The sequence below is a fragment of the Castor canadensis genome, chromosome 14, assembly GCF_047511655.1.
Source record: "Castor canadensis chromosome 14, mCasCan1.hap1v2, whole genome shotgun sequence".
Taxonomy (NCBI): Eukaryota; Metazoa; Chordata; class Mammalia; order Rodentia; family Castoridae; genus Castor; species Castor canadensis.
Genome location: NC_133399.1, coordinates 4,199,506 through 4,223,386, shown reverse-complemented (window position 1 = coordinate 4,223,386; position 23,881 = coordinate 4,199,506). Strand labels below are relative to the sequence as shown.

The window sequence follows — 23,881 nt, the reverse complement described above, 5'->3', positions numbered from 1 at the left end:
AACTTACACTTGTAAATTGCTAAAATCAGTGAAAAGTTTCTGTATGATTGGGAAAATAAGTTAAGCATGCAGAATCAGAAAATTCAAAACCTGATATGTGCCAGTATTCATAACATGTTTATCCAAAGATGTCACAAGAGATACTGTCCAATTGCCCAATATATAAAAATAACCCCACTGTATGCATACACTTGTTTAAGTATATCATATCAAATTCCATCAGAGTTGCAGTATTATGTGCAATGGCATAAACTGGCACATTTTTCAAGCTATTTCCTTATGTTCATTCTTGTTTTTCATGATCCTACATGCTTTTGATACAAGGTATCTTAATAAGCCCTCTTGGTGTATTTCTATGTGTAAAACTCATTTAGTTTGTCAAATACTGTTTTGGTAATAGCTGTACTCAGGCTCTGCTGCAGAATATTTGGTACATTTGTGTTCATAAATCCTTACAGGAGTGAACACCATCACATCTCTTAATAAATCATAAGTAGGATAACGATGGTAATCTTTACTTTTTTATAGACATGAAGTGTTAGGGGGACTGCATGAACATAAACAACATGTTGAATACTTTCAACAGACTCCAGAGAACATTGTAAGCAAGGAAACTCTGCTTATACTAAAACCATGTAAAAGCTATATACATAATGCTTATGGGAAAACCTGCACTGATGAAAAGGTTCTTCTAATCCATGAAATGATAAAGAATGCAGTGAAATCTCATGGATGGAAGCAGTGTGGGAAAGCCTTTACTCAAGCCAGTCACCTTCAGAAACGTAGAAGAATGTACAGTGCAAAGAAACCCTATGAATGTAAGCAATGTGGGAAAGCCTTTACTCGTTCCAGTACCCTTTGTAGTCATGAAAGAACTCACACTCAAGAGAAACCCTATGGATGTAAGCAGTGTGGGAAAGCCTACACTTGTTCCAGTAACCTTCGTATTCATGAAAGAACTCACACTGGAGAGAAACCCTATGCATGTAAGCAGTGTGGGAAAGCCTTTACTTGTTCCAGTTACCTTCAACTACATGCAAAAATTCACTCTGGAAAGAAACCCTATGCATGTATGGAATGTGGAAAAGCCTTTATTCGTTCTGGTCACCTTATGACACATGGAAGAACCCACACTGGAGAGAAACCCTATGCATGTAAGCAATGTGGGAAAGCCTTTACTCATTCTGGTAATCTTCAAATACATGAAAGAACTCACACTGGAGAGAAACCTTATGGATGTAAGCAGTGTGGGAAAGCCTACACTTGGAAAAGTACCCTTCGTATTCATGAAAGAACTCACACTGGAGAGAAACCATATGCATGTAAGCAATGTGGGAAAGCCTACACTTGTAGCAGTACACTTCGTGTTCATGAAAGAACTCACACTGGAGAGAAACCCTATATATGTAAGCAGTGTGGGAAAGCCTACACTTGTTCCAGTAACCTTCGTATTCATGAAAGAACTCACACTGGAGAGAAACCCTATGCATGTAAGCAATGTGGAAAAGCCTACACTTACTCCAGTAAGCTTCGTATTCATGAAAGAACTCACACTGGAGACAAACCTTATGGATATAGGAAATGTGAAAAAGCATTCATGTCCCTGCTGCCTTTATAGGACTCATCCAGGAGAGAACTTCTTTGTATATAAGTAATGTGGGAAAAACTTTTTTACTTCCAGTGATCTTAAGAAACATGAACAAGCTTACATTAGAAAGTAAGTATAGGAAAGCAAGGTCGGTATTATACACTTATCTCACTACCATGAAACCATGAAAGTCCACACTGCAGAGAAAACCTATAGCTTTTAGCATAGTAAAAGTGCCATTCTCCTTTACACAAATGAGATAATTCTCAGTGTCAAATCTTGTATAGATGTCTTCATTCCATTGTCAGAATATATATGAAAGATCACACTGGTAAGTTCAAATCCCAGTATCACACACACAAAAAATAGGGTGCTGCAGGTCAGGCGTGAAACAACAACAACAAAGGAATCCCAGTGCCAGTGCTTCATATTTGTATTCATAGATAAATAAGAGGTAGAGATGCAAAAGACTGCATTTCAAAGCCACCTCCAGCCAAATTGTTCATGAAGCACCATGTTAAAAGTACCCATCACAAAAAAATTGCCATTGGGCTGGCTCTAGCAGTAAGAGTGCCTGCCTAGCAAGCATGATGCTCTGAGATCAAACTGTAGTGCCACCTTTTGCATATGAACACATGCATGTAAATATAAGCGGGGCAAGTATATGAATATACATGTGCATTTAAATGTAATATAGAGAGGCAGTAATGTGGACACATGTCTGAAATCATAGCTTGTCATGAGACTCACAGAAAAGGGTTAGTTTTAGTTCAGCATCAATAGAATGGGCACACATGAAAAGTCCAAATAAATACAGTTCTTTGGTTTTCACTGTACAATTTCTATTGTGCAGGAAGTAAAGAGCCTGTTACAGAGTAAGTCACATATACAGTACTCAAAATTTGTACCCATGTACATGAGTATTGCCTCAAATATGTTTTCTGGGCAGGCTTTGTGGTCCAAGTGCTAAAGCAATTACCAAGCATGCATAGGTTCCCGAATTCATCCACAAATGGTGAAATCGAAATAGGAAACTGTTACATGTGGTTCTTCTATCAATTGGGATCGGCTACCACTTTAGAGGCTGAGTTCACAATTTTATAGTAAACTGTAGCTTCTGCATTGGTTTTCTGGGTCTTATCTCCTGCTAAAATTTGTTTCATAGCAGTAAGTAGAGCCTTCAGCCCCTGTAATACAGCCTACTATTTCTAGTTTGACCATAGCAACCTTGGTTTCATGATTTTGCAAAATATTGGGCTCAAGCATCTTAAGTGCCAGAATTTCTGTCTCCAATTTTCTCCCATGCATGTGTCCAAAATTTGACAAGTTATTGTTAGAACTACCAAATTTGGCATAACATCTTACCACTGCTAAAATTGCTTCCTTAATTACCAAATTCATTGTAGCCATCCCCACTGCCACTGTACCAAACATCAGCATGGGTTACAGCAAAACCAACATCAACTAAAAATTCCTTCTTGCCCAATCAAATCAGTATTGTCAAAACCACTTCCATAACCAAGGGCCAATGACTCAGGAGGTTGAGATCAGTACGGTTGTTGTTTGAAACTAACCCCATGGGATGTCTTGAAACATCCCATCACAAACCAAAATTTGCTGGTGGAGTGGCTTGAGATGAAGGTGAAGCCCCAGCAATGCAAAAAACAAACAACAAACAAAACCCCACAAAAAACAAAACAAAACAAAACACCCTAGTGATCATGCTCGCACATTCCAGAAACACTTCATCCAATTTGGCTGAAGAACTAGTTAAACACATGTTGCTTTGACAGGGCTTCCTGATATCATGGTTCTTACCATTCACAATATAGTATTAGTTTTATTTATTTATTTTGACAACAATGCCTATTAAACACAGACCTTTGTTCTTCCTAAGCAGATGCAATGATTTGAGCCAGACCCCTAGCCCTTTCATGATATTTTAGTAAGTTTTCAGTATGGTTTTCCATTTTTGCCCAGGTTTGCCTCAAACTGTGCATCTCCACCAATACCTTCATGAACCTGCAATCCCAGGCACATTGGAACATGCTATAGTTTTTACCAAAAAAAATGCTGCTTTGTTTTGCACCCATGAATATGATTTGAGTCACTTCACTTTTGCCATCCTTTACAAAATCATCTTGTGATTGATGTTCTTCAGTGTCTTCTTTAAAGAGGCATTTCAAATTTTTATTTGGTGGGACTGGGGTTTCAAATGAGGACTTTCAATTGCAAAGAAAGTATGCTAGTATTTGAGCCACAATTCTAGTCCAACATATAACAAGATGACATGGGCTTTGAGAATCTTCTCCTTAGACAACTCTGCATATTTGCAGACCTCATCAGTAGACAATAAAGTTTATTCACTCTGAAGGACAGAATGAAAAGAGGATTATCTTCAGAGTATAAATCACATGTACATCAGCATGGAAAAAATTATTGTAAGTTTTTAGGGAGAAAAGAGGTGGCTATAAATAAAAAACACTCAAAGAGTGCTAACAAAATTGAAGATTCAATCGTTTTTCTCTATCAGTCATAATGGTGTTTGGACTTGGCAATTCACCTTGATAAGCATGTAGCCTAAGAAGCCACACAATCAGGCCCCAAAATCTCATCTTTGTTCACATTTGTTATCATACATACATGCCCCAATGAAATTTTCAATATTGTATTGGGTGCTTGTGTTTTGTTTTCTGTTTTATTGTGGTTTGCACTCAGAACACTATGCTTGCTATGAAGGCACTTGACCACTTTATTCACTCCAGCAGCCCATTAATAACTGCTGATAAGGAAAATAATGAATGAAAATAACTGCATAGAGGTGGCAGGGAGGGCTCAGGGGCATTCCAAGATACCTGCTTTGCTCCTACACCTGGATGTTATTTCACAGTGGACAAAAGGCCTGGAGTATGCCTTAAGGGTTAGAATGCCTCCCTGCCAAGTGCAAGGCCCAAATTCAAAAAAGTGGATGAAGTGCTCAGTTGTGGTGATGCACACCTAAGATCCCAACTACTGTAGCGGCTCTGTCCAAAAGATCACCAGTTGAATGCCAGCCAGGGCCACTTATTGAGATCTTGTCTCATAATAAAAAGTCTAGCAATGTAGCACACTATTATAAAACTCATTTAGCTGTTATGAGTCATTGGGCTCAATTCATAATAATACACATGTACAAACAAAAACACACATAAAGCAAAATAGGGAAGTGCATGGACATAAAGTACAAATATACATTGCAAAGTGTAGGAAAATGAAAAACAGGAAGCATATATTTGATATCCTAACAGTCAAAGTACAATAGAATATACAAAAAGCACAATGAAAATGAGAAGGCGGTACCAGGGACTTATGGTCCACTCCTATAATCCTAGATACTCAGGAGAATCACAGGTTGAAACCAGACTCATGCAACAGGGCTACATAAAAAAATGCCTGACATGGAAAAGGGCTAATGAAATGGCTTAAGTGGTAGCATGCGTGCCTTGAGTCTGAGGCCCTGAGTTCAAACCCTGTATCAGAGAAAAATAGAGGATGTAGGGAAAACTTGAAACCACAAAAACATGTACAACCAACCAATGGAAATATTTACAAATATATTACTAGAATTCCATCTATATATATTATTCCTTTAATTTTGTATTATCTAAATACATAAAGTAAAAGACATGTTAGATTAAACACCAAGATCCTATCTTGTGTTTAAGAAAGCCAGTATAAATATAAAGACCTTAGTGTCACTGGGCACTGGTGACTCTCACCTCTAATCCCAGCTCCTAAGGACACAGAGACAGGAGGATGTTGATATCAAAAATACTCAAACACAACAAAGTTCTAGCAGAGGGGTTCAAGCTGTAGAACACCTGCATAGCAAGCATGAAGCCCTGAGTTCAAACCCCATTACCACCAAAAATAAATTTTAAAAAGACCTTTGTGTGGAGTTATTGGTGAAAGGGTTAGAAATTTCATTTCCATATGAAGAATAATTCCCACAGAGCTATAGATAACATCATGTAAGAAATTACAAGATCACAAAAGCTTATCAGAGTGCAGGAAAATCATTAATCAACATTTTCACTTGAGCTGTGTGCCTCTGTCTGCCACCTGTAATTGTAGCATCTTGGTAGGCTGGGATTAGGAATATTGAAGTTCTTGTTGATTGTGGGCAAATAGTTGTCCATCTCCAAAATAACCAGAGCAAAGGAGAAGAGTGAGTGCTTTGCAACTGTGCAGCCCTAAGTCAAACCCAAGTCCCATCAAATAAAAAATTGATTTAAGCACTTCAACACAGCAGTAAGTGACCTATGAAGAAAGCAGAAATCAGTAAAGGGAAGCATTAACTTATAAACATCATCAACCAACAGGATTCAGTTATTATAGAGTTTATCAGATGAAAATTCAAGAGTATCAGTTTTTTGTGATCAAGAAGAATATTCACAAAGATATGCAGTTTTCTGTGCAATAGCATGAATATCTCTAGATAATTAGGATCAGGGAATCCCTGAGGAGTGTTGACAGCGTGAAGTAGCCGAGTCATTGAAATCAGATGCGCTGCATGTGCATTAGGTCATGTTCTGTCTTCTTGAGATAGCAATGCCTAGCTGCAATAAAATTTTAATAACCTTGAAGTCTCCTTTAAATTCCAAATATGTTTTGATTGTTCACACCTTGGACTGATCCAGCAACCTAACTAGAGTAGAGGGGAACCCTAATCCCTCCTCATTTGCCATTGGCCATCAGAAACTGCCTAAAGCTTTCCCTTCCCACAGGTTACTAAGGATTTAAAAGGGTTTGCTAGTCTACAATGGCTTACACATGTAACTAATCCAACAACTCATGAGGCAGAGATCAGGAGGATTTCAGTCAAATAGTTTTTGGACCATAACTCGAAAATATCCTACAGAAAAAAGGATTGTCAGGACCCCTCAAATAGTAGAGCACCTGCCTAGAAGGAGTGAGTCCCTGTGTTCAAATTCAAAATTTTCCCCCAAAGAAAGTCTTGAAACTGAAAATTGAGCTCTTTCTCTGCCCTGCTTTCTGCTAGTCTAACCTATGACAGACATTCGCTTATAATAAAGTTCCTCTTTACATACATATGTTTGTTCTAGGAAAATATTGCCAGTGTTTGCTGTTTACTTAATATGGCTGGGAAATACATTCAGGGAATAAAAATGAGGTGAATTTTAATGAAGATACACCTCATCTATCTGAAATAATTCTTCAATCTTTGATTATCAACAGAACTTATTATCCCTGTAAGATCAGAAAAGAATGAATGGCAATGCCAGGAGGCCTGAAGAAAATGGGTCTGAGCTTGTTAAACTTAGGAAATGAAACATGTGTCATGATTTCACTATTGGGGACTTTGATCATCTGCTGCCTGCAGGGTGGGGCTGGGCCATGAGCTGAGAACCCAGTTTTGATCCTTGGCCTTGTGAGGTGAATTCATTGGACTCTGCAGCCCTAGCTGGGAGATTTTTCTCCCAAACCCATGTCTCCCAGGCTGAGTTGACAGTGCGGTGGCCATGTGAAACTCCTATCTGTGCAGTTTGTGTGGGGTTCTGGTATTGCCATGCTGTCCACATACTTCCTTTCTGGTTTCCCTTTGGATCCTTGATATTCAAGGGAAATGTAAAAAAATCCCCTCAGGAAATGCTTCTCAGCACTGTCTATAAATCCCTGAATTTCCAAAAATCCAGCACATTGTCAGGTCATCGGAAATGTGGATTCACATCCAGATGTGGTTGACTTCTGAGAGGAGGGAACACTTTTTGCCCTTCCTGAGTTAACTGTCAATTGTCCACCAGTTGATTCTAGATATTGTTTATAAGGAAATGCTGATTAGCTTAGGCCATGACTTTAGGAGTATTACACTATAGGGAACACCCCTAAGGTAAGATATGCAGGGGCCTTAAGGCAGAAAGGGAATTTGCTTTCAAAGAAAGGAGGAAATAGGAGCAGAATGAAATTAGGGGAGATCAACATGGATGTCGGCATAATCAGTGTTCTCATGCAATCACCTTGTTCCTGCTTGTTTGCTTGTTTTATTTTTGGAGGCTAGGGTTTTAACTCAGAGCTTTGCAGTTGCAAAACAGGTGCTTGTAGGAGGTGGGTTTAAAGCCTTTGAGAAATGGACACAAGCAAGGCACGGTGCAGTTAATTGCTTTTACCTGTAGGCCGAGATAGGCACAGTCCCTGGCCACAAAAGAGGGACAGGCAGACAGCTGCATCTCCACAGTTGTGTTCAGAGAGCAGAAAAGTAGGTTTATCCTGTTGCAATGTCACGCCCCTCCCCGTGGCTCCACCTTTTTGCCTCTATAACAGACCCCTGAAGGAGGAAGACGGGTTTTGTTTTTGCTTTTTGGGACTTAACTTTGGGCTTTTTGGTGTGGGAAGATTTTGGAAGGGAAAACAATTATTGAAGGGAATGTTTGCTGAAGGGAAAAGAATTGTTGAATAGAAAATGGCAAAAATGCCAAAGGGAAAGTGCTCAAGAGGGATTGATAGAATGTTTGCACTGATTACTTTATCATAGGCTTCAGAATGCAAAGCTGAGAAAAAACTGCATACATAGGCCTTAGGAAAGCTAAAGCCAAAGAAAAGCCAAAGAGAACAAGGGACAGTGCACAGTGCAAGTCTAAGAACCAAGACTTTAAGAGTTATGCATATGCATAGGCATGGCTGTTTGCAAGTGTGTAGCACTGAGGCTTTAAGAGAGCTATAGGGTGATGAGGCAGTGCAAGCCTGGAGACCAAGGACTTTAAGAGCAATTAAGCTAAAGATAAGCTGAGGGCAAACATGGCAGAGTGAAAGCCTAAGGAAAGATAGTTTAAGCAAGGTTTTAAAGTACTACAAGGAGAAGGGTCTTAAAGAGTCAAAATAGAGTTGTACACTCCAGCTGAGTGTACAACACACCTGACCCCAAATTTCTTTCTGTCTGTCTAGCCTATATCTTCTCTAACATCTCCAGTCACCTCCAGTTAAGTCCAGTTAGGTCCCAAAATAACCAAGGTGTGATAGAGAAAATCTTGCTCCAGCAAGGGAGGTGGATCCCCCTTCAGATGCTCCACCACTTGAACCATGTTGGCAGGACGTGCTAAAACACATTGCCCAAAGTTGGTTAAAATTCCATGACAAGGTGCATATTTTTTGTTAATTATAACCTTTTTAAAAGTTGGCTAATTCACTAGCTCTACTTTTGACCATACATGCTCACCTCAGGGCATCTAGAAGGCTTACATGTTGTTGTAGAATTGAACTTTGTGCACAATAAACATAAGTACTTTACCAAATGCACATATGGACTTTTGGCTGTAATTAAGATCCATGTTCTAAATGTGGAGATAATAGCAAAAAGCTCTCCCTCACTCCTCCAGTGACTAACTTTAGGAGAGAGTAGCTCTGAGGAGTGGATTAATATAGGGCACTATTCCTAAATCTAACAAAATGACATTTATAAGGATTATAAACTACTTGTAACATACTTTGGGCATCAGGACATATCCTTTAATATCAAGTAATATTACAAAGTGCATATAGATAAAATGCAAGACAACCTGAACCAACCTAACAGGTGCAGAGTATAGTCTCTGAATACTTCCTTTCTACCATCCCACCTCTGCTACTACCTAGGGAACTGTCAGCCTAGTCTCCAAGAAATTAAGTTTATCAATTTCACTCCCCAATGCAACCATTTCTATGAAGTCACAAAAAATACTTGAATAGCACTAAGTTATCACTTTTTACATTCATGCACTTTTAAACATCTCAAAAAACTAGATGTTCCCCAAAAGGTCTTAAATTTCACACTATACACAGAGTAGCATTGAATAAATTGCACAAACCCAACAAAGACTATAATTTGAGAGGAACTCTCTAGTCTAGAACCCTTTCCATCTCTATCAACCTTGTGGCCAGCTTTATGAATCTGTAATGTTTCCAGGGGACTTAATAATTTCATATCCTAAGTGGTTTTATGATTTTTGGTCTTTTGGGCCAGGCTAACCTTGCTCAGAATGATGTTCTCCAGTGCCATCCATTTACTTGCAAATGATATGATTTCATTCTTCTTCATGATTTCATAAAATGCAGTTGCTTTTTAATGTTCTAGTAAAACCTTAAATTTACGGGTAACCCACATTGCAGAACTCACGGCAAAGGTGGTGCACAGGCACTTGGGGTTCAAGTGGGAGTAGTCACTAGGGTAAGTGACAAAATTTTGTGGTTGTTGCCCTCCTTGACCTGATTGACGTTCATCTTGGCCTGTGTCTAGAGAGCATTTTACAGAATGAAAAGCAAATTGAGACAGAACATGAACATAGGGGCACAGGGTGGAACAACTCAACAGCATGGTCTTCATGAAACTCAAGGTGATGGAGAGAAAGGATATTTGTTTTAGGGAGGAGAAAAGGGGAGCAGAAAGAAGATTGGAGAGGAGGGGCAACTCAGCTCCTGAACAAGAGTTCCTTTCCCCTGAGGTCACAGTATTTCAGGACACATTAAAGGAGGGTTTGTTGTGTTGGCTCAGCCTGATGGTGGGTCAGAGACTTCAGACCTGGAGTATTGAGTGAATTTACCTAGGACAGTTTGCTTTGTAAGTGTTCTGTTTCAGTGGATCAAGCAATCAGATGAATTTAGGGTAGAACAAGGAAGAAATGAAGCTGCTTATCATTATTAAATTGATTTAATTGCTAAAAATAAAACCTTTAATTAAATCGCCTATCCAAAATACAGGCACCTAAGGACCCATTTTTGTTTTGTTTTGTTTTGTTTTTTTTGTTAATCTCTTGTCTTTGCGAGGGCTCACAGGAATGATTCTATTTTGCTGTTGGGTTAGATACATGGTCTCATATAGTTTATGTTGGCCTGGAACTTTCTATTTTTCTTATGATCCTCCTGTTTTAACCTCCCAGTCACTGGGACAACAGGCATATAACACCATGACTAGCATGTCTTGTTGTGGTACGAGGTCAGCAACCTTCTTAGAGGACAAAAGACACTCGCGACAATGTAAGCCACAAGGCGAGGTTTATTTCTAGCTAGCTGGGGTCCGAGTATCCGCCCAACGCAGTGGGTTTCAACAAGGACCCCGAATGCAAAGTTCAAGCAGGTTTTATACTCCCTTAAGCATCAATCATTGTCACACGGGAATTCTTCATGGCCCTTGGGGTCACATTTTTCTGACATTGCCCACATCCTGGTGGTGGGGTAAGATTACTTATTAGGGACTGGGAAGGAAAAAAAACCAGATGTTTACTTTCAGGTTTACTTATCAGGAACTTGAAAAACACCAGATGTCTTGACATATTGTCTCACTTACCATTCATCAAGATCAATCAAAAACACTCCCTGTTCACAGAAACCATTCCACCTCTCTTTGTTCCAGGAAGTGGGGCTCGAGGTTACCCAAGGGTCATGCTAATCATGGCTGGTTTTAGGCTAAGTGGGCTGCAAGTCAAAGGTACCCTAACATTCCTCCCTTTAGTTGTTCATAATGAGGAATCATGCTTATCTAGGTGACAAGTGTAAACATTTTCAGGGCTAGGTAGCCTTTCATATTGCTGTCTCAGGACCATGAGTTGGACTGTACTAACCCAATCTTTCACGAAGGTTACTAGCTTATTCAGAATGCAAGTACTGAAGGTTAAGATAAGCAGCAGTATAACCAGAGGACCCACCAGGGTGGAGACCAAGGTAGTAAACCAGGGGGACCTATTGAACCAAGCTTCAAATCAATTTTCTTGGGCTTCTCTTTCCCACTTCCTTTTTGCCAGACCTTCCCTCACTTTAGAAATGGACTCCCTAACTACTCCTGAATGGTCAGCATAGAAACAACATTCCTCCCCTAGGGCTGCGCATAGTCGCCCCTGCTGGAGGAACAAATAGTCTAGGCCCCGTCGCTTCTGAAGCACTACCTCAGACAGAGAGGTAAGGGACTTTTCCAGGTGACTAATGGAGGCTTCTATTCTCTCTATGTCCTCATCTATGGCTGCACGCAGCGAGGACATCCCTTTATGTTGAGTGGCCAGGGAGGCTATGCCAGTTCCTGCCCTGGCCACTCCCAAGCTAAATAGGGTAGCAATGGTTATGGCATAAATAGGCTCTCTTTTTTTTCTCTCACCTGTCCTTATTCTCCAGTATGAATATAGGCTCTTCTCAGAATGATAGATGATGCGGGGCAGCACAGTCACTAGGACACAGAATTCTTTGGAGTCATTAAAGACCTTAGTTGATAGGCAAGGGGTAAGCCTGGACTGTGAGCATACCCACCACCCATTGCTTTTCAGAATTACCCACTTAATACCATCGCCCCAGGTGGGGTTGTTATCTATAGTAGCACATAGGTCCTGTTTTTCCCCCGGTACCTCCCCTAAGCAGATTCCTTGGCCACTCACTTGTTGTATGGTCAGACCTCTCTTATGGTCTCCCCAGGAACATTGAGTGGGATTTTCACTAGTTGAGGCATTGTAGGTGACATTTAGCCCTATCGCCTCATAGAATTGGGGCCTTACATCATAGCACAGCCAGCAGGAGGTAGTCATATTAGGATTGGTGTGGTTTAATGTTAGGAATGCAGCATTTACCAAATTCCAGAGAGGATCTGTGGACCCAGGCATGAGATTGGGTCTTCCCAGGGGAGGGCTGGTGCTTAACGGTCCTAGGGTTTTAATGTTAGCATTTGTGCCAGGCCAGGGAGCGGTCGGGGTGGTGTGAGGTTGGAAAGCTGGCTCTACATAGGGTGGTTTGAGTACTTTGTTGGGGCCTATCATCTTGGATGGTGGCCCTATAGGCTCAATTTTTAATCTGATTACTGCGGCTGGGCCAGAATGTCCACCATATTTATAATACACAAGTCCCCTCCTTCTGCCTTGTATCCACCCAGGGGTGTCCCTTTTGCCACTGTCAGTGAAAGTGACCTTGATTCTATCTAGATCGGTGGGTCAGCATTCTTGGGTGGGAAATGGCTTTTTAATTCTCTTGCAACCCATGTCCGAATCAGACAAGTCATGGCACCCCGGTACCTCCTTGTTTACAAAGGCAAATTTAACCAGGTCCGGTTTTGTTATGCCACATTTCCAATTACCATCATTAGATGTAACGCATGCCCATGACTTACAGAAGGAGTCTTGCACCCCCCCTACAATCTCTACTTATCTTGTGGCCGGGGCAAGCATAGAAACCATAACGTCTGGCTTGCTCAAGGGCAGCAGACTTGTAGGCAGAATTGAGGTCTCTAAAGCAGAATTGAAGCTCTGGCCACCAAGTTCCTGTAGGGGCAATATGTGTAGTCTCGTTAGGGCGGTATGGGTTTCCCCGTCGGTGATTATCCAGGTTTGCTTATAGGGCTGGTGAGGGTTGGTTTCTGTGAGGCTCCTGCTCTGGGCATTGAGCAAGATCAGAGTGACCAGCCAACCCATCCATGGCTGTCCTTGAAAACTCTGCATGTTCCCGGGGCCACAAGAGTTTCAGCTTCAATGGGTTATCTGGGTGCCACCATGCGGTCCACTCTCTGGCATTTGTCTGCTCTTGCTGACTGGCTTGATGCACGTGGGAGTGATGGACCCAAGGCCCAACACCATCAACCTTAAGAGCAGTGGGGGTAACCAGAATGACCAGGTAAGGACCTTTCCATCTTTCTTCCAGAGTGTGGGCTCTGTGCCTCTTTACCCATACCCAATCTCCTGGGACGATGCCATGTTCTGGATTCAATGTGTCCTTTGTCTCATAGAAGGCCCACACTATGGGCCAGATTTCACGTTGGACCTCCTGCAGGGCTTTTAAGCTGGCCAAGTAATTTGGGGCTGTACTGGGGTCTTGGTCCGGTAGGGTTCGGACAACAATGGGGGGTAGAACCCCATATAGAATTTCAAACGGTGTCAATCCATGTACATATGGTGAATTTTGAACCTGGAAGATGGCATAGGGTAGGAGGGCCACCCAGTCTCTGCCAGTCTCAATGGCTAATTTAGATAAGGTCTCCTTCAGGGTCTGATTCATTCTTTCTACCTGTCCTGAGCTCTGGGGGTTATATTCACAATGTAGTTTCCAATTAGTCCCCACTGCCTGGGCCAGTCCTTGTAGGACATTACTGATGAAAGCCGGACCGTTATCAGAGCCTAGAGTTTTGGGGATACCATATCTGCGTATGATTTTGTCCAACAAAACCTTATCTACAACCTGGGCAGTCTCTCATTTTGTAGGAAAGGCTTCCACCCAGCCTGAGAAGGTGTCTATCAGAACCAACAAATACTTATACCCATAGCTTCCCAGCTTTACCTCAGTAAAATCCACTTCCCAGCTCCGTCCCGGCGCCCTCCCCCATACCCGTGTACCTGTATGTAGGAATCCCTTTTTGCTGGGTTTCATAGCCTGGCACCCGGCACATTGGTCCACAATCTTTTGAATCTAGGCTGTTTGGTGAGGGAACCAGAGGCGGGCTGACTCAAGGAGGGCGAGTAGTTTCTTCTTGCCTAAATGGTTGGCTCAATGTAAATTGGAGGGGAGAAACAGTCCTAACTTTTCAGGAAGGATCAGCTGCCCTTCGGTATCATACCAGCCTTGCTGATTGGGTTCTGGTCTTCGGTGATCTTGGATCCACTGTTTGTCTTCCAAGGTGAACTCGGGTCACGGTGGCAAGCATGGAAGCTCAGGCACAGGTAAGGTCAGCACTAGGGTCGTGGAGGCTAAAGCAGCATTTCGGACCACTTCGTCTGCATGCCAGTTCCCCGTAGCTTCTGGAGTCTGGGCAGATTGGTGACCAGGAACATGTACTACTGCAACAGCTTGGGGCTTCTGCACTGCAGTCAGTAGTCTCTGGATCTCTGGGAGGTTATGTAGCTCCTTTCCTTCCACTGTAATGAAACCCCTTTGCTAGTAGATGGCGCCATGTACATGGATGGTACCGAAAGCGTAATGGCTGTCGTTATAAACAGTCACTCGTTTCTCCTCGCCTGCTCGAGTGCCTCTGCCAACGCGGTCAGTTCGGCCTTCTGGGCTGAGGTCCCCAGGGGCAATGGGGCACTCCAAATTATGCTCCCACCTTGGTCCACCACCGCTGTGTTGCTTTATGCACCCCATCCGAGACAAAGCTGTTCCCATCTGTATACCATACCAGCTCACTGTTGGGTAGGGCTAGGTCCTGGAGATTGGGGTGCACTTGGGTGATTTCAGCTATGATCTCCTGACAGTTATGTAGGGGGGCTTCCAGGTCCGGATTTGGCATTAAGGTGGCTGGGTTCAGAGAGACTGGTTTGGAGAAGAGGATGTGGGGAGCATCCAGCAAAAGCCCTTGGTAATGAGTCAGTTGGGCATTGGTCATCCATCTACCTGTAGGGTGCTTAAGGACCCCGTCTACTGCATGGGAGGTTACCACCTTCAGATGTTGCCCAAAAGTGAGCTTATCTGCGTCCTTCACTTAGCGGCAACTGCCGCTAAGATCCGCAGGCATGGGGGCCAGCCCACTGCAACTGGGTCTAACCTTTTGGATAGATAAGCAACTGGACGCTTCCAGGGCCCTAGGTGCTGCATTAGTACCCCTTTCGCTATCCCCCTTCTTTCATCTACAAAGAGGGTGAAGGGCTTTAGAGGGTCTGGCAGCGCCAGGGCTGGGGCTCTCAGGAGGGCAGTCTTGAGCTCCTTAAAGGCCTTTTGTTGATCTGGCCCCCAGGCCCAAGGGGCCTTGTCCTTAGTTGTCTCATATAAGGGTTTTGCCAGTTCAGCATACCCCAGTATCCATAGCGGCAGTAGTCCACCGTCCCCAGGAACTCGCGGACTTCTCGAGCCGAGGTGGGGATGGGGAGTCTGAGAATAGTTTCTTTCATAGCATTTGTTAACCATCTGGTTCCCTCTTTTAGTTCATACCCCAGGTAGGTGACTGTTTGTATACAAATTTGAGCCTTCTTTACACTGGCCCGATAGCCCAACTTCCCCAGCTCCTGGAGGAGGTCTCCAGTGGCTTGCCAGCACTCAGCTTCAGATGCAGCTGCCAGAAGCAAGTCATCTACATACTGCAAAAATGTGACGGAACTGTGGCTCCGGCGATATGAGTCCAGATCCTGATTAAGAGCCTGATTGAACAGAGTAGGGGAGTTTTTGAAACCTTGTGGAAGTCTAGTCCATGTTAGCTGTCCAGGGGTTCCCGTATTTTCATCATGCCATTCGAAGGCAAAAATGTGTTGACTATTGGGTGCCAGGGTTATGCTAAAAAGCATCTTTCAAGTCCAAAGTGGGGACTCTCTTGTTTACTTCCCTTAAATCTTGGACTGGCCTATAGTCTTTTCCCCTGGGTTTCTTAATGGGGAGAAGTGGAGTGTTCCAAGCAGAATGGCAGGGACATAATATTCCAGCTTACAGGAGATGGTTAATGTGAGGGGCAATCCCCCTCCATGCCTCGGAAGACATGGGATACGGATGGACTCAGGCTTTGGTTGTCCCTCACTGCTGGGATCACAAGGATAATCATATGATCTGTGATCTCATGTCAGGGGGCAAGTTCAGATAGGTTGAGAGTCAGTGCCAATAAAACTTTTTTGTTGCCAATTTTTAGAAGAGGTGGCCCTTAGTCTGGACTTTAAGATAGCCAACTTTTTTTTTTACTCTGTATGCAATGGGGCAATTTTCTAAAACATGTTAATTATGTTGCAAGTGTCAACAGAGAACAGTTAAAAGTTTTACAAGTAAAATACAAAGCAAAACCAATGGTGGCACATACTTAAATAGACAACTGTTTGAGAAATAGATACTTAATTAGCAACATTAAATTCTCCTCTTTAAGTATATATTTAAAACTATTTTAGTGTTAAAAATGACATGATATACACCTTTCTGATAGAATAAGCCCCCCTTTTAATTTTGACTTTAGAGTAAATGAATTTTTAAATATACTACACCACTATGGTTTTTTACCAATGTCCAATCCTGTTATGAGTATTTTGTGTGCTGTGTATTAAAGATCCTCCAGTGTTGAAAACAGACACATGTGAGACAAAAAATCTTCAGAAGGAAATTTCTTTTGATCAAAAAGGATGCAAGCATGCATTCACTCCAGCTGAGCAGACACACAAGCACAAAATGACTGGCAGTGGCTTCTCTTCATATCCCTGATGTAGTTGTGCCTTCCCCTCACCTGGGATTTGTCCAGGTCAAAGTTCACAATCTTTCTCAATTGGCTAAAAGGCTTAGGGAATGGGTTAAGGTACATAATTTGGTGGACAAATTTTGTGGGCAATGGGACTGGTCAAGAATTTGGGAAGATGAAACAGGAACCCTTTAAACAATGCAAGTCTCCTAAGATGGTGACCTGACGAATTTTTAGTAATCTAAGGAGGTGACCTATACTTTGACAGAAAAGATCATTTTTCTTACAGAGAGACAGTGCCAGTGCCCCCAAATGGACGTGTTTTTTATTGAGTACTGGTCACTTTGTATTAAACTTATATTACATTAACCCTATAGACTTTTGTGAAGTACGTAAATGAAATTTAGACATAGAGCCTACACAATTTTATCAGGTTAATTGCATTTAAATCACTGAAAATGCAGGCACTTAAATAAGCTGAATTAGTTAGGACTCAGTTTCCTAAAGAGTCAAAAGCCAGACGAGTTTCATAAGCAATTATCTTGATAAAATAAAAAATCTCTCCTATGAGCCAGTTTTTAGCAGTTTTTAAGTGCAGAATATTTAAGAAAAATAGGTGATAATGTTATAACAATTTATTATATTTTCACTTTAGGAAATCCTTTAGATAACTCTTAAATTATAGTCAGCAAATTACATACATAAACTCCATCTATTATACGCTTTTAGGACTTATTTGACATTTTGAACTTTTTGATGTTCGTACTTATCTGTCCTTAGGACAAACCTTTTTTCACAAAATCCTTTCTCATCCAAAGGATTTTATTCCCTTTAATCCCCCACCAAGAAAAAAAAAACATAATACGTTTTCATATTTTTTGATTTGCCAAAATCTTAATTTTAATTAAATGCTAAAGAATTTACATAAAATTGTTTTTTCCAATATGAGTCCTGCTAATTTAAAATTTAATAAAGATCTGTTAAAAAACACTTACTTTTAAAATGACAATTTATAAAAACACATTTGCTAGATGTACAAACATTTAATGGGATTTGAATTAATTCCAATAGAATGCAACACATTAAGATGACTTGTATTTAAGTAGTAGTGTATAGCTCCTTCTAAAACTAATCATTATTTAATCCTGAACAGTTAAAGGTTACTTCTTGAATACCTGTATTTGTTAACCTTGAATAACTTTATCCTTATAATAGCTGTTTAAGGACCACTTTGAAGACGTTTAAATGAGTATACATACAAACACACACACACATATGTGAACAAGTTCATGAATTAGTCATAAGATGAACTGGAATTTCAGAAGCACATAAGTTGTGTCCAATGCTGTTTTAGAACTCAATTTGTTAGAGAATTATCTTGGTGACTGAAGCAAAAGAAAATCTAAACAGCCTGTTGTTGCAGCCTTCTGTTCTTTTATACAGAACTACTTGCCAGGGGATTGGGGAAGTTTCCTGCCCCCTCCTAAATACCCTGTGCCCCTTATTAGTAACAAATGATCTATACCCTTATGGACAGATGTCTCTTTACATTTTAAAGATCATGATTAGTTAAACCTGCAATGATTTTTTTACGGAGGTGTCCCTACCTAATCATTGCACCTCCCTAGACCTTATTGCTGAGTTCCTGGATTTCCCCATCCTCTAGGGGGATCCCTTTATGAAGCATTCTGATTAGTCCGTCTGTACAATGCCTTCCCTCCAGCACTTTTCATTGGCTGTTGAACCTGGGCCCAATCACCTTAGATCTGTGTGACAGGAGAAGTGATTCTCCACCTGGTAGAGTACCAAGACCAATAAGTGATTGTAAGCACAGCCCTCAGCAGACAAGGCCTCCTCCCTGGACCTTATTTTCCCCCACCTGGGGAAGAATCGTATTAAAGCAGAACATGCACCTGGCTATTCCAAATGAACACTGTTTCTTTTACATGGAAATGCAGCCAGGAGTCTGTTCTGAATATTACACATTCAGCATGTAAGGAGAGAGCCCCTGATTTCACAAGGAGGAATTTCTTGGACAAGGCAAATGAGACCTGAATAAAACAGGGAAAAAAGCCCTGGTGTTGTCACTCTATGTTGGTGTTGGGCACTTGAATTATGGACAAGGATTTCTCCACCTTGTCCATCAATCTACCCATTATCACCCAAGAAAGTAAGAACAAGCTGGGCACCAGTGGCTCACACCTGTAATCTTAGCTACTCAGGAGGTAAGGAACAGGAGGACAGTGGATTAGACCAGCCTGGGCAAATGGTTTGTGATATGGTATCTTGAAAAAAACCCTTTACAAAAAAGGGCTGGTAGAGTGACTCAAGGAGTACACCCTGAGTTCAAGCCCCAGTTCTGAAAAAAAAAAATACCCACAAACAAGCAGCACAACTATTAATTACAAGAGAAGCTAGAGCTATCATATCAACTCCACACACAAATAAATCCTTAAGTTAATAAAAACCTGTGTTCTCACAGAAAAAAAAAATCTGTCTTGTTTTTCCACTCTACATCACAGGCTTTCTCAATTGTCACAAGGTACATTCTGACAAGACCAACTCCCTTAATGAAAGTGCAGACAATGTGCTGGTGCAGAGGCGCAAGTGGTAGAGGACCTGCCTAGTAAATGTAAGACTCTGAGTTCAAAGCACAAAGAAAGAAAAGAAAAAAAAGGCAAACAGCTGAAATCTTGTCAAAGCAAAGTAATCATAGAAAACATTGGTGATTAAACAATGTCATATAACAATCACAGCCCTGGTCACCCTCTCCCTTGAGAACCTGCAGATGACAGAAGATGCTGCTGTCCTGCTACTGTGACTTTGATAAGGTCAGGTCCTACTTCCATCTGAAATTAACTTTTTAACATTCTATCTAGACAACTCAAATTATCTCAGGACAAAAACCTCAAACCTTCAACACCTTCCCAACATTTCGCCTTCACCATGAACCCCACATGCACAGGCACAGCCTTTCCACTCAATTGGGCAATGCAAAGACAGCTTCAGTTTTGGAATTTATGACAGCCCTATGAAGAACTGGGCTACTGAGAAAGGCCTCAAAACACCTTATTCAGGGCAATCAGAAATGCCCCAAGCAGAATGGATGATGTGGGGTCAACAAGGATGACAGCTCTGCCTGTATATGAAGCAACACCTCCCACCCACTGAAGGCTGGGGAGACCTGGAGCTCAGGTTCTGAGTAGTCCTAACAGGGGTCTGGACCTGGTCCATGTCCTGCACATACAGCACAGGATGCCAGCGTTCACCCATCTGACCAGACCCAACCCTGCGTGGAGAAGAACAAGTGCATAGCTGTACTATTGGCAACTCAGTAGACAAACTGCATCACTAACTTGTACCAACATTTTCAAGCCACTCCTAACCTCCACAGCCTCTTACAGTCTAGGAGATAAGTTACATACTCAGAATTTCAGGCTTCTATGGTGACTTAAGTTCTCACTACCATGGCACTATGTGCAAGTCACATTAGGTGACAGGTTGTCATCTCAAAGGACAATTATTTACAAGTTTCTTAAGTCAATATGAATTATCTGGCTAAATTTCTTTTCTACTGCATGTGCTCATGAAAGATTCATCAGAGACTGCTGGTTCTTCATTCAAAATTGTGATTGTCACTTTTGTCCATATAGCATCATGAATGCTAGTTTGATTTCCATGAGTAACCTACAGGGGAGACTGGAGGGATGAGACAAATGACTCTACACTTAGGTCACACTTAAGCCTGCAGAAAGCAGGTAAAAAATATTAGGTGGTTTCTCCAGTTTTCCTCCTTTGTAGCTGGGCTCCAGCTACTGAAAACAACTTAGGAGGAGTTGACAGGAGTTACAGAGCACTCACTGGAAAGCAGGATAGACACCTACACCCATGGTTGGTTTTTCCTCTTCTCTGAGGTTGAAACTCAAAGTGCTCTGGGGGTATTGTTTGGACAGTATTTGTTTTTCCATGTAGAGCTGGTGGAATCACAATGTAACATTTGTACAATGAAAATCTCTGAAGAAGAGGCTTAAGACAAAGACAAATTTAGACAGTGTCCTGGAGAAAGGTCTCATAATTTTGGCAGTGTGTTTAGGTCAGAACCTTAAACTGACTAGGGTAAAAGTTCCCTGCTGGTAAATACACAGGGATGATCATTTCAGTCATTGAAGGAGAGGAACAAAAGTATGTCAAGTGCCCAAGGCTAAATAAATCCTTACATGCTCTTAACTGAATATAGAGACTTAGGGTCTATGTGGTGTATCCATGTAGGCTGTGCAAATCTATGGAATTTGTATAACTTTAGAATGGGCATTTTATTTTGGCCTTGGATAAAGCAGTCTGCTTTGCTGAGGTAGATAAAAGTTTGGCTTTAGTCCATCTTCATTTTGCTGATATGTAACTCCTATTTCTACATGTATGTAATAATTGCATCCCTGTGTTGGCACATTTTAAATTACTGAGCTGAAACTTGGTAGATTGTGTAATGAGGATTCAGAAAGTCTAGGCCAGCTTTCTCAATCCACCTCCCTAAAGTATGACATCAGGCCCTACTTCAGTTGCTGGTGCAGGCCTTGCATACAAAAGATGAAGATGGTCATCACTATGAGATCAGCTTTAACTAAAAGGATAACAGTTCTTAGAATTAAACAAAATGACCTTAAAAAGACATGAAAATGATATTAATCCCACTGGGTAAAGGTAGATTTTAGTCATATTTAGAATACACAAATGCCATATGGTAGAGTGTGAAAAAACTAACTTCAGGACTGGCAGGATGTCTCAAGTAGTAGTGTGCCTACCTCGCAAATGTTAAGGCCCTGAGTTCAAACACCAGGACTACAAAAAAGTACTTTTAACCTCTATAATTTATAAACAAAGTTTGAAAGCAAATAGACATGCACTATTTCTTAATGGATACATAGCACAGAGACATGTAAAGTGTGACAGGAATAATACTGAATGTGGAATGGGAGCGAAATAAAAGTAAATTGTCTTGATATTCAATTATAGCTATGTTTTATTTACTAAATTTTGGATAGCTATAATATATTTAATGTAACCTTTTGGTAACTGTGAAGAAAACATTTCTTTGTTCTTTTTGGCAGTACTGGGATTTGAAATCAGGGCTGTATGCTTGCTAGACAGGTGCTGTACCACTTAAACTATTCCATGAGCAAAGAAAATATTTCTTATAGAGACACAACAACAAAGCAAAACAAATGAGTCCATATATGAATTTACATAAAACACAGAGCATGTATATGTTTGAAGGAAGGGATCGGTATCTGCACAAGTCATTAATAAATGTGAAGATGGTGGAATGGACTACTGTATCAGTGAATTATTAGTACCTCTGAGGCATAGAGCCAGAAAGATGGTGAAGCATTATCTTTCAAATTGGGCAATGATGGGAAGGCACTGAAGGTTCAGTAGCAGACAGCACCCTATACTAAACAGAAACTTGCAGATCAGGAGAGTGGGAGGGGAAAAAGCATAAGCCTGTGGAATGCATAGGATGGAGCAGACTCGAGAAAAAGAAAGCAAGAGCCTCACAAAACATTCAGTACAGTTCATGAAAACGAGACAAATAAGTGAACCTCACAATATGTACATAGTGCACACTGGGAGATAAACAGAGCCTCAGTGTATAGCAAGGAACGGGCTGAAACGAAAGAAAAAAAAGCAAAATGAACAGTGATCTCAGTATAGAGACTAAGGACACATGGACTCTTCATAACATACTGGCAGTAGGAAAGTTCTCTCTTGTATGCATTCCGTCAAGGTGCAGCGGTGGCACGTCATTTTGACAAACTCCTGAGTCTGGAAATTTAGCATTGAGAGGTCCCTGCATTGTCCTATCTCTGGGAACTCCCAGCAAGGGTTAGTTGCTGAACCAGTGAGTGCTGGTCTAGCTATGGGGAAAGGCCTCAAGTGAGATCAGGGCAGAACTCCATGTGGTGGAAACAGGTCAGATAAGCAATGACCCTACCATTTGGGTCATTGGTAGGGAAACATATTAAGGACAAATTATAAAATGTTGCATAAAATTAAAGCCTAGTGAAACATTTTGAAAACATATTTAAGTTCACTTGTAAATCCAACACACATTTAAGTCAAAGTAGAAACAACTTATCAAATGATGTGATCTGATTAAATCAGTCCGTAGCATGTTCACTGAAGCAGCGCATATACTGAAAATGGAATGCTACAGAGAAGACTAACATGATTTTCCAGAAGGATGACATGCAAATTCCTGAAGTGTTACATATTTTAAAATAAAGACAGTATCCATGAAACTCAAACATAACTTACAGAATTATGTCACATTAGTCCACATATATTCTTTTATCAAGCTGTTATTTGAAGTAGGGTGCTACCAATGTCCAACTACATGCTTAAGCAGTTCTCCTGCCTCAGGTTCCATTGCAGCTGGTGTACAAGAATTAAACAGAATGGTAAATATAGAGCTGATATTCAGGAGCAAAAATGAGATGAACATAGTATTAAAGTTTGATTAAATATATTTATATCTTGGTTGTGTTTTATGGAACATTCTTCACAAATTTATAATTTTCTCATGTTACGTGTACAGCATTCATCTATATGAAGAACTTTCACTGGACTTTAACTTATTTTAAAAAATTATGTGTTAATCATGGAAACAGGGTCTCCCTATTAAATCCAGGCTGCTCTGGACATGCTGCATTGGTTGATGAACCTCAAACCTGTCATCTTCCTGCCTTCACTGAAGGTATGTGTAAACCACAACAAGTATAATGACAGGTTTCAATCCATTGTGCATTTCCATTTGTGGGACAGATAAACCCCTTTGAAAATCTCTTTCAATCAAAATTTCCCTCAATAACATTATCTATCATATCTGTTTAGGAAACAGGACAAGTGGAAGTGTCAACACATGCTCACAGGCCAGTGGCTCCTACCACATTTCACACCATCTACAAGAAGGATTGTAAAAGTCATAGCAGTTGAATTACAGACTGTCTTTGCAAGAAAGTTACATGATGGTGGGTCCACCAAATACTCCAGTTCAGGGTCATCACACTTTCCTTCTCCATCTATATTCACAAATCGCATAGAACTTCTGTCACATCACTGGAACAATTTTTAAAATTCAGAGTAGAACATAAACACCTGTTTGGTAGCTTGTCCCAGCAATTGCATGTTGTACACTGGGTTTCTATCACTTCTCATTACAAATT

At 41.1% G+C, this 23,881-nt stretch overlaps 1 protein-coding gene and 1 non-coding gene across 7 annotated transcripts in view; both read left to right on the top strand.

The window, feature by feature from the left end:
* Positions 1-23,303, top strand: part of LOC109674142 (uncharacterized) — a 58,477-nt gene extending 35,174 nt beyond the window's left edge. For 4 of the 6 annotated variants that reach the window (XM_074053698.1, XM_074053700.1, XM_074053699.1 and 1 more), the window contains one exon: positions 529-6,208. In XM_074053698.1, coding sequence (XP_073909799.1) covers positions 529-1,618 — 1,090 coding nt within the window. In that variant the 3' untranslated portion in view covers positions 1,619-6,208. Of the gene's footprint in view, positions 1-528; positions 6,209-19,183 lie in introns of those variants that run through there. The other 2 variants (XR_012441254.1, XR_012441253.1) reach the window with 2 other exon arrangements.
* On the top strand, positions 22,833-22,934 carry LOC141417077 (U6 spliceosomal RNA). Its single transcript, XR_012441702.1, has one exon. It is a non-coding gene; the product is annotated as a U6 spliceosomal RNA (small nuclear RNA).
* Positions 23,304-23,881: the final 578 nt, after the last annotated feature.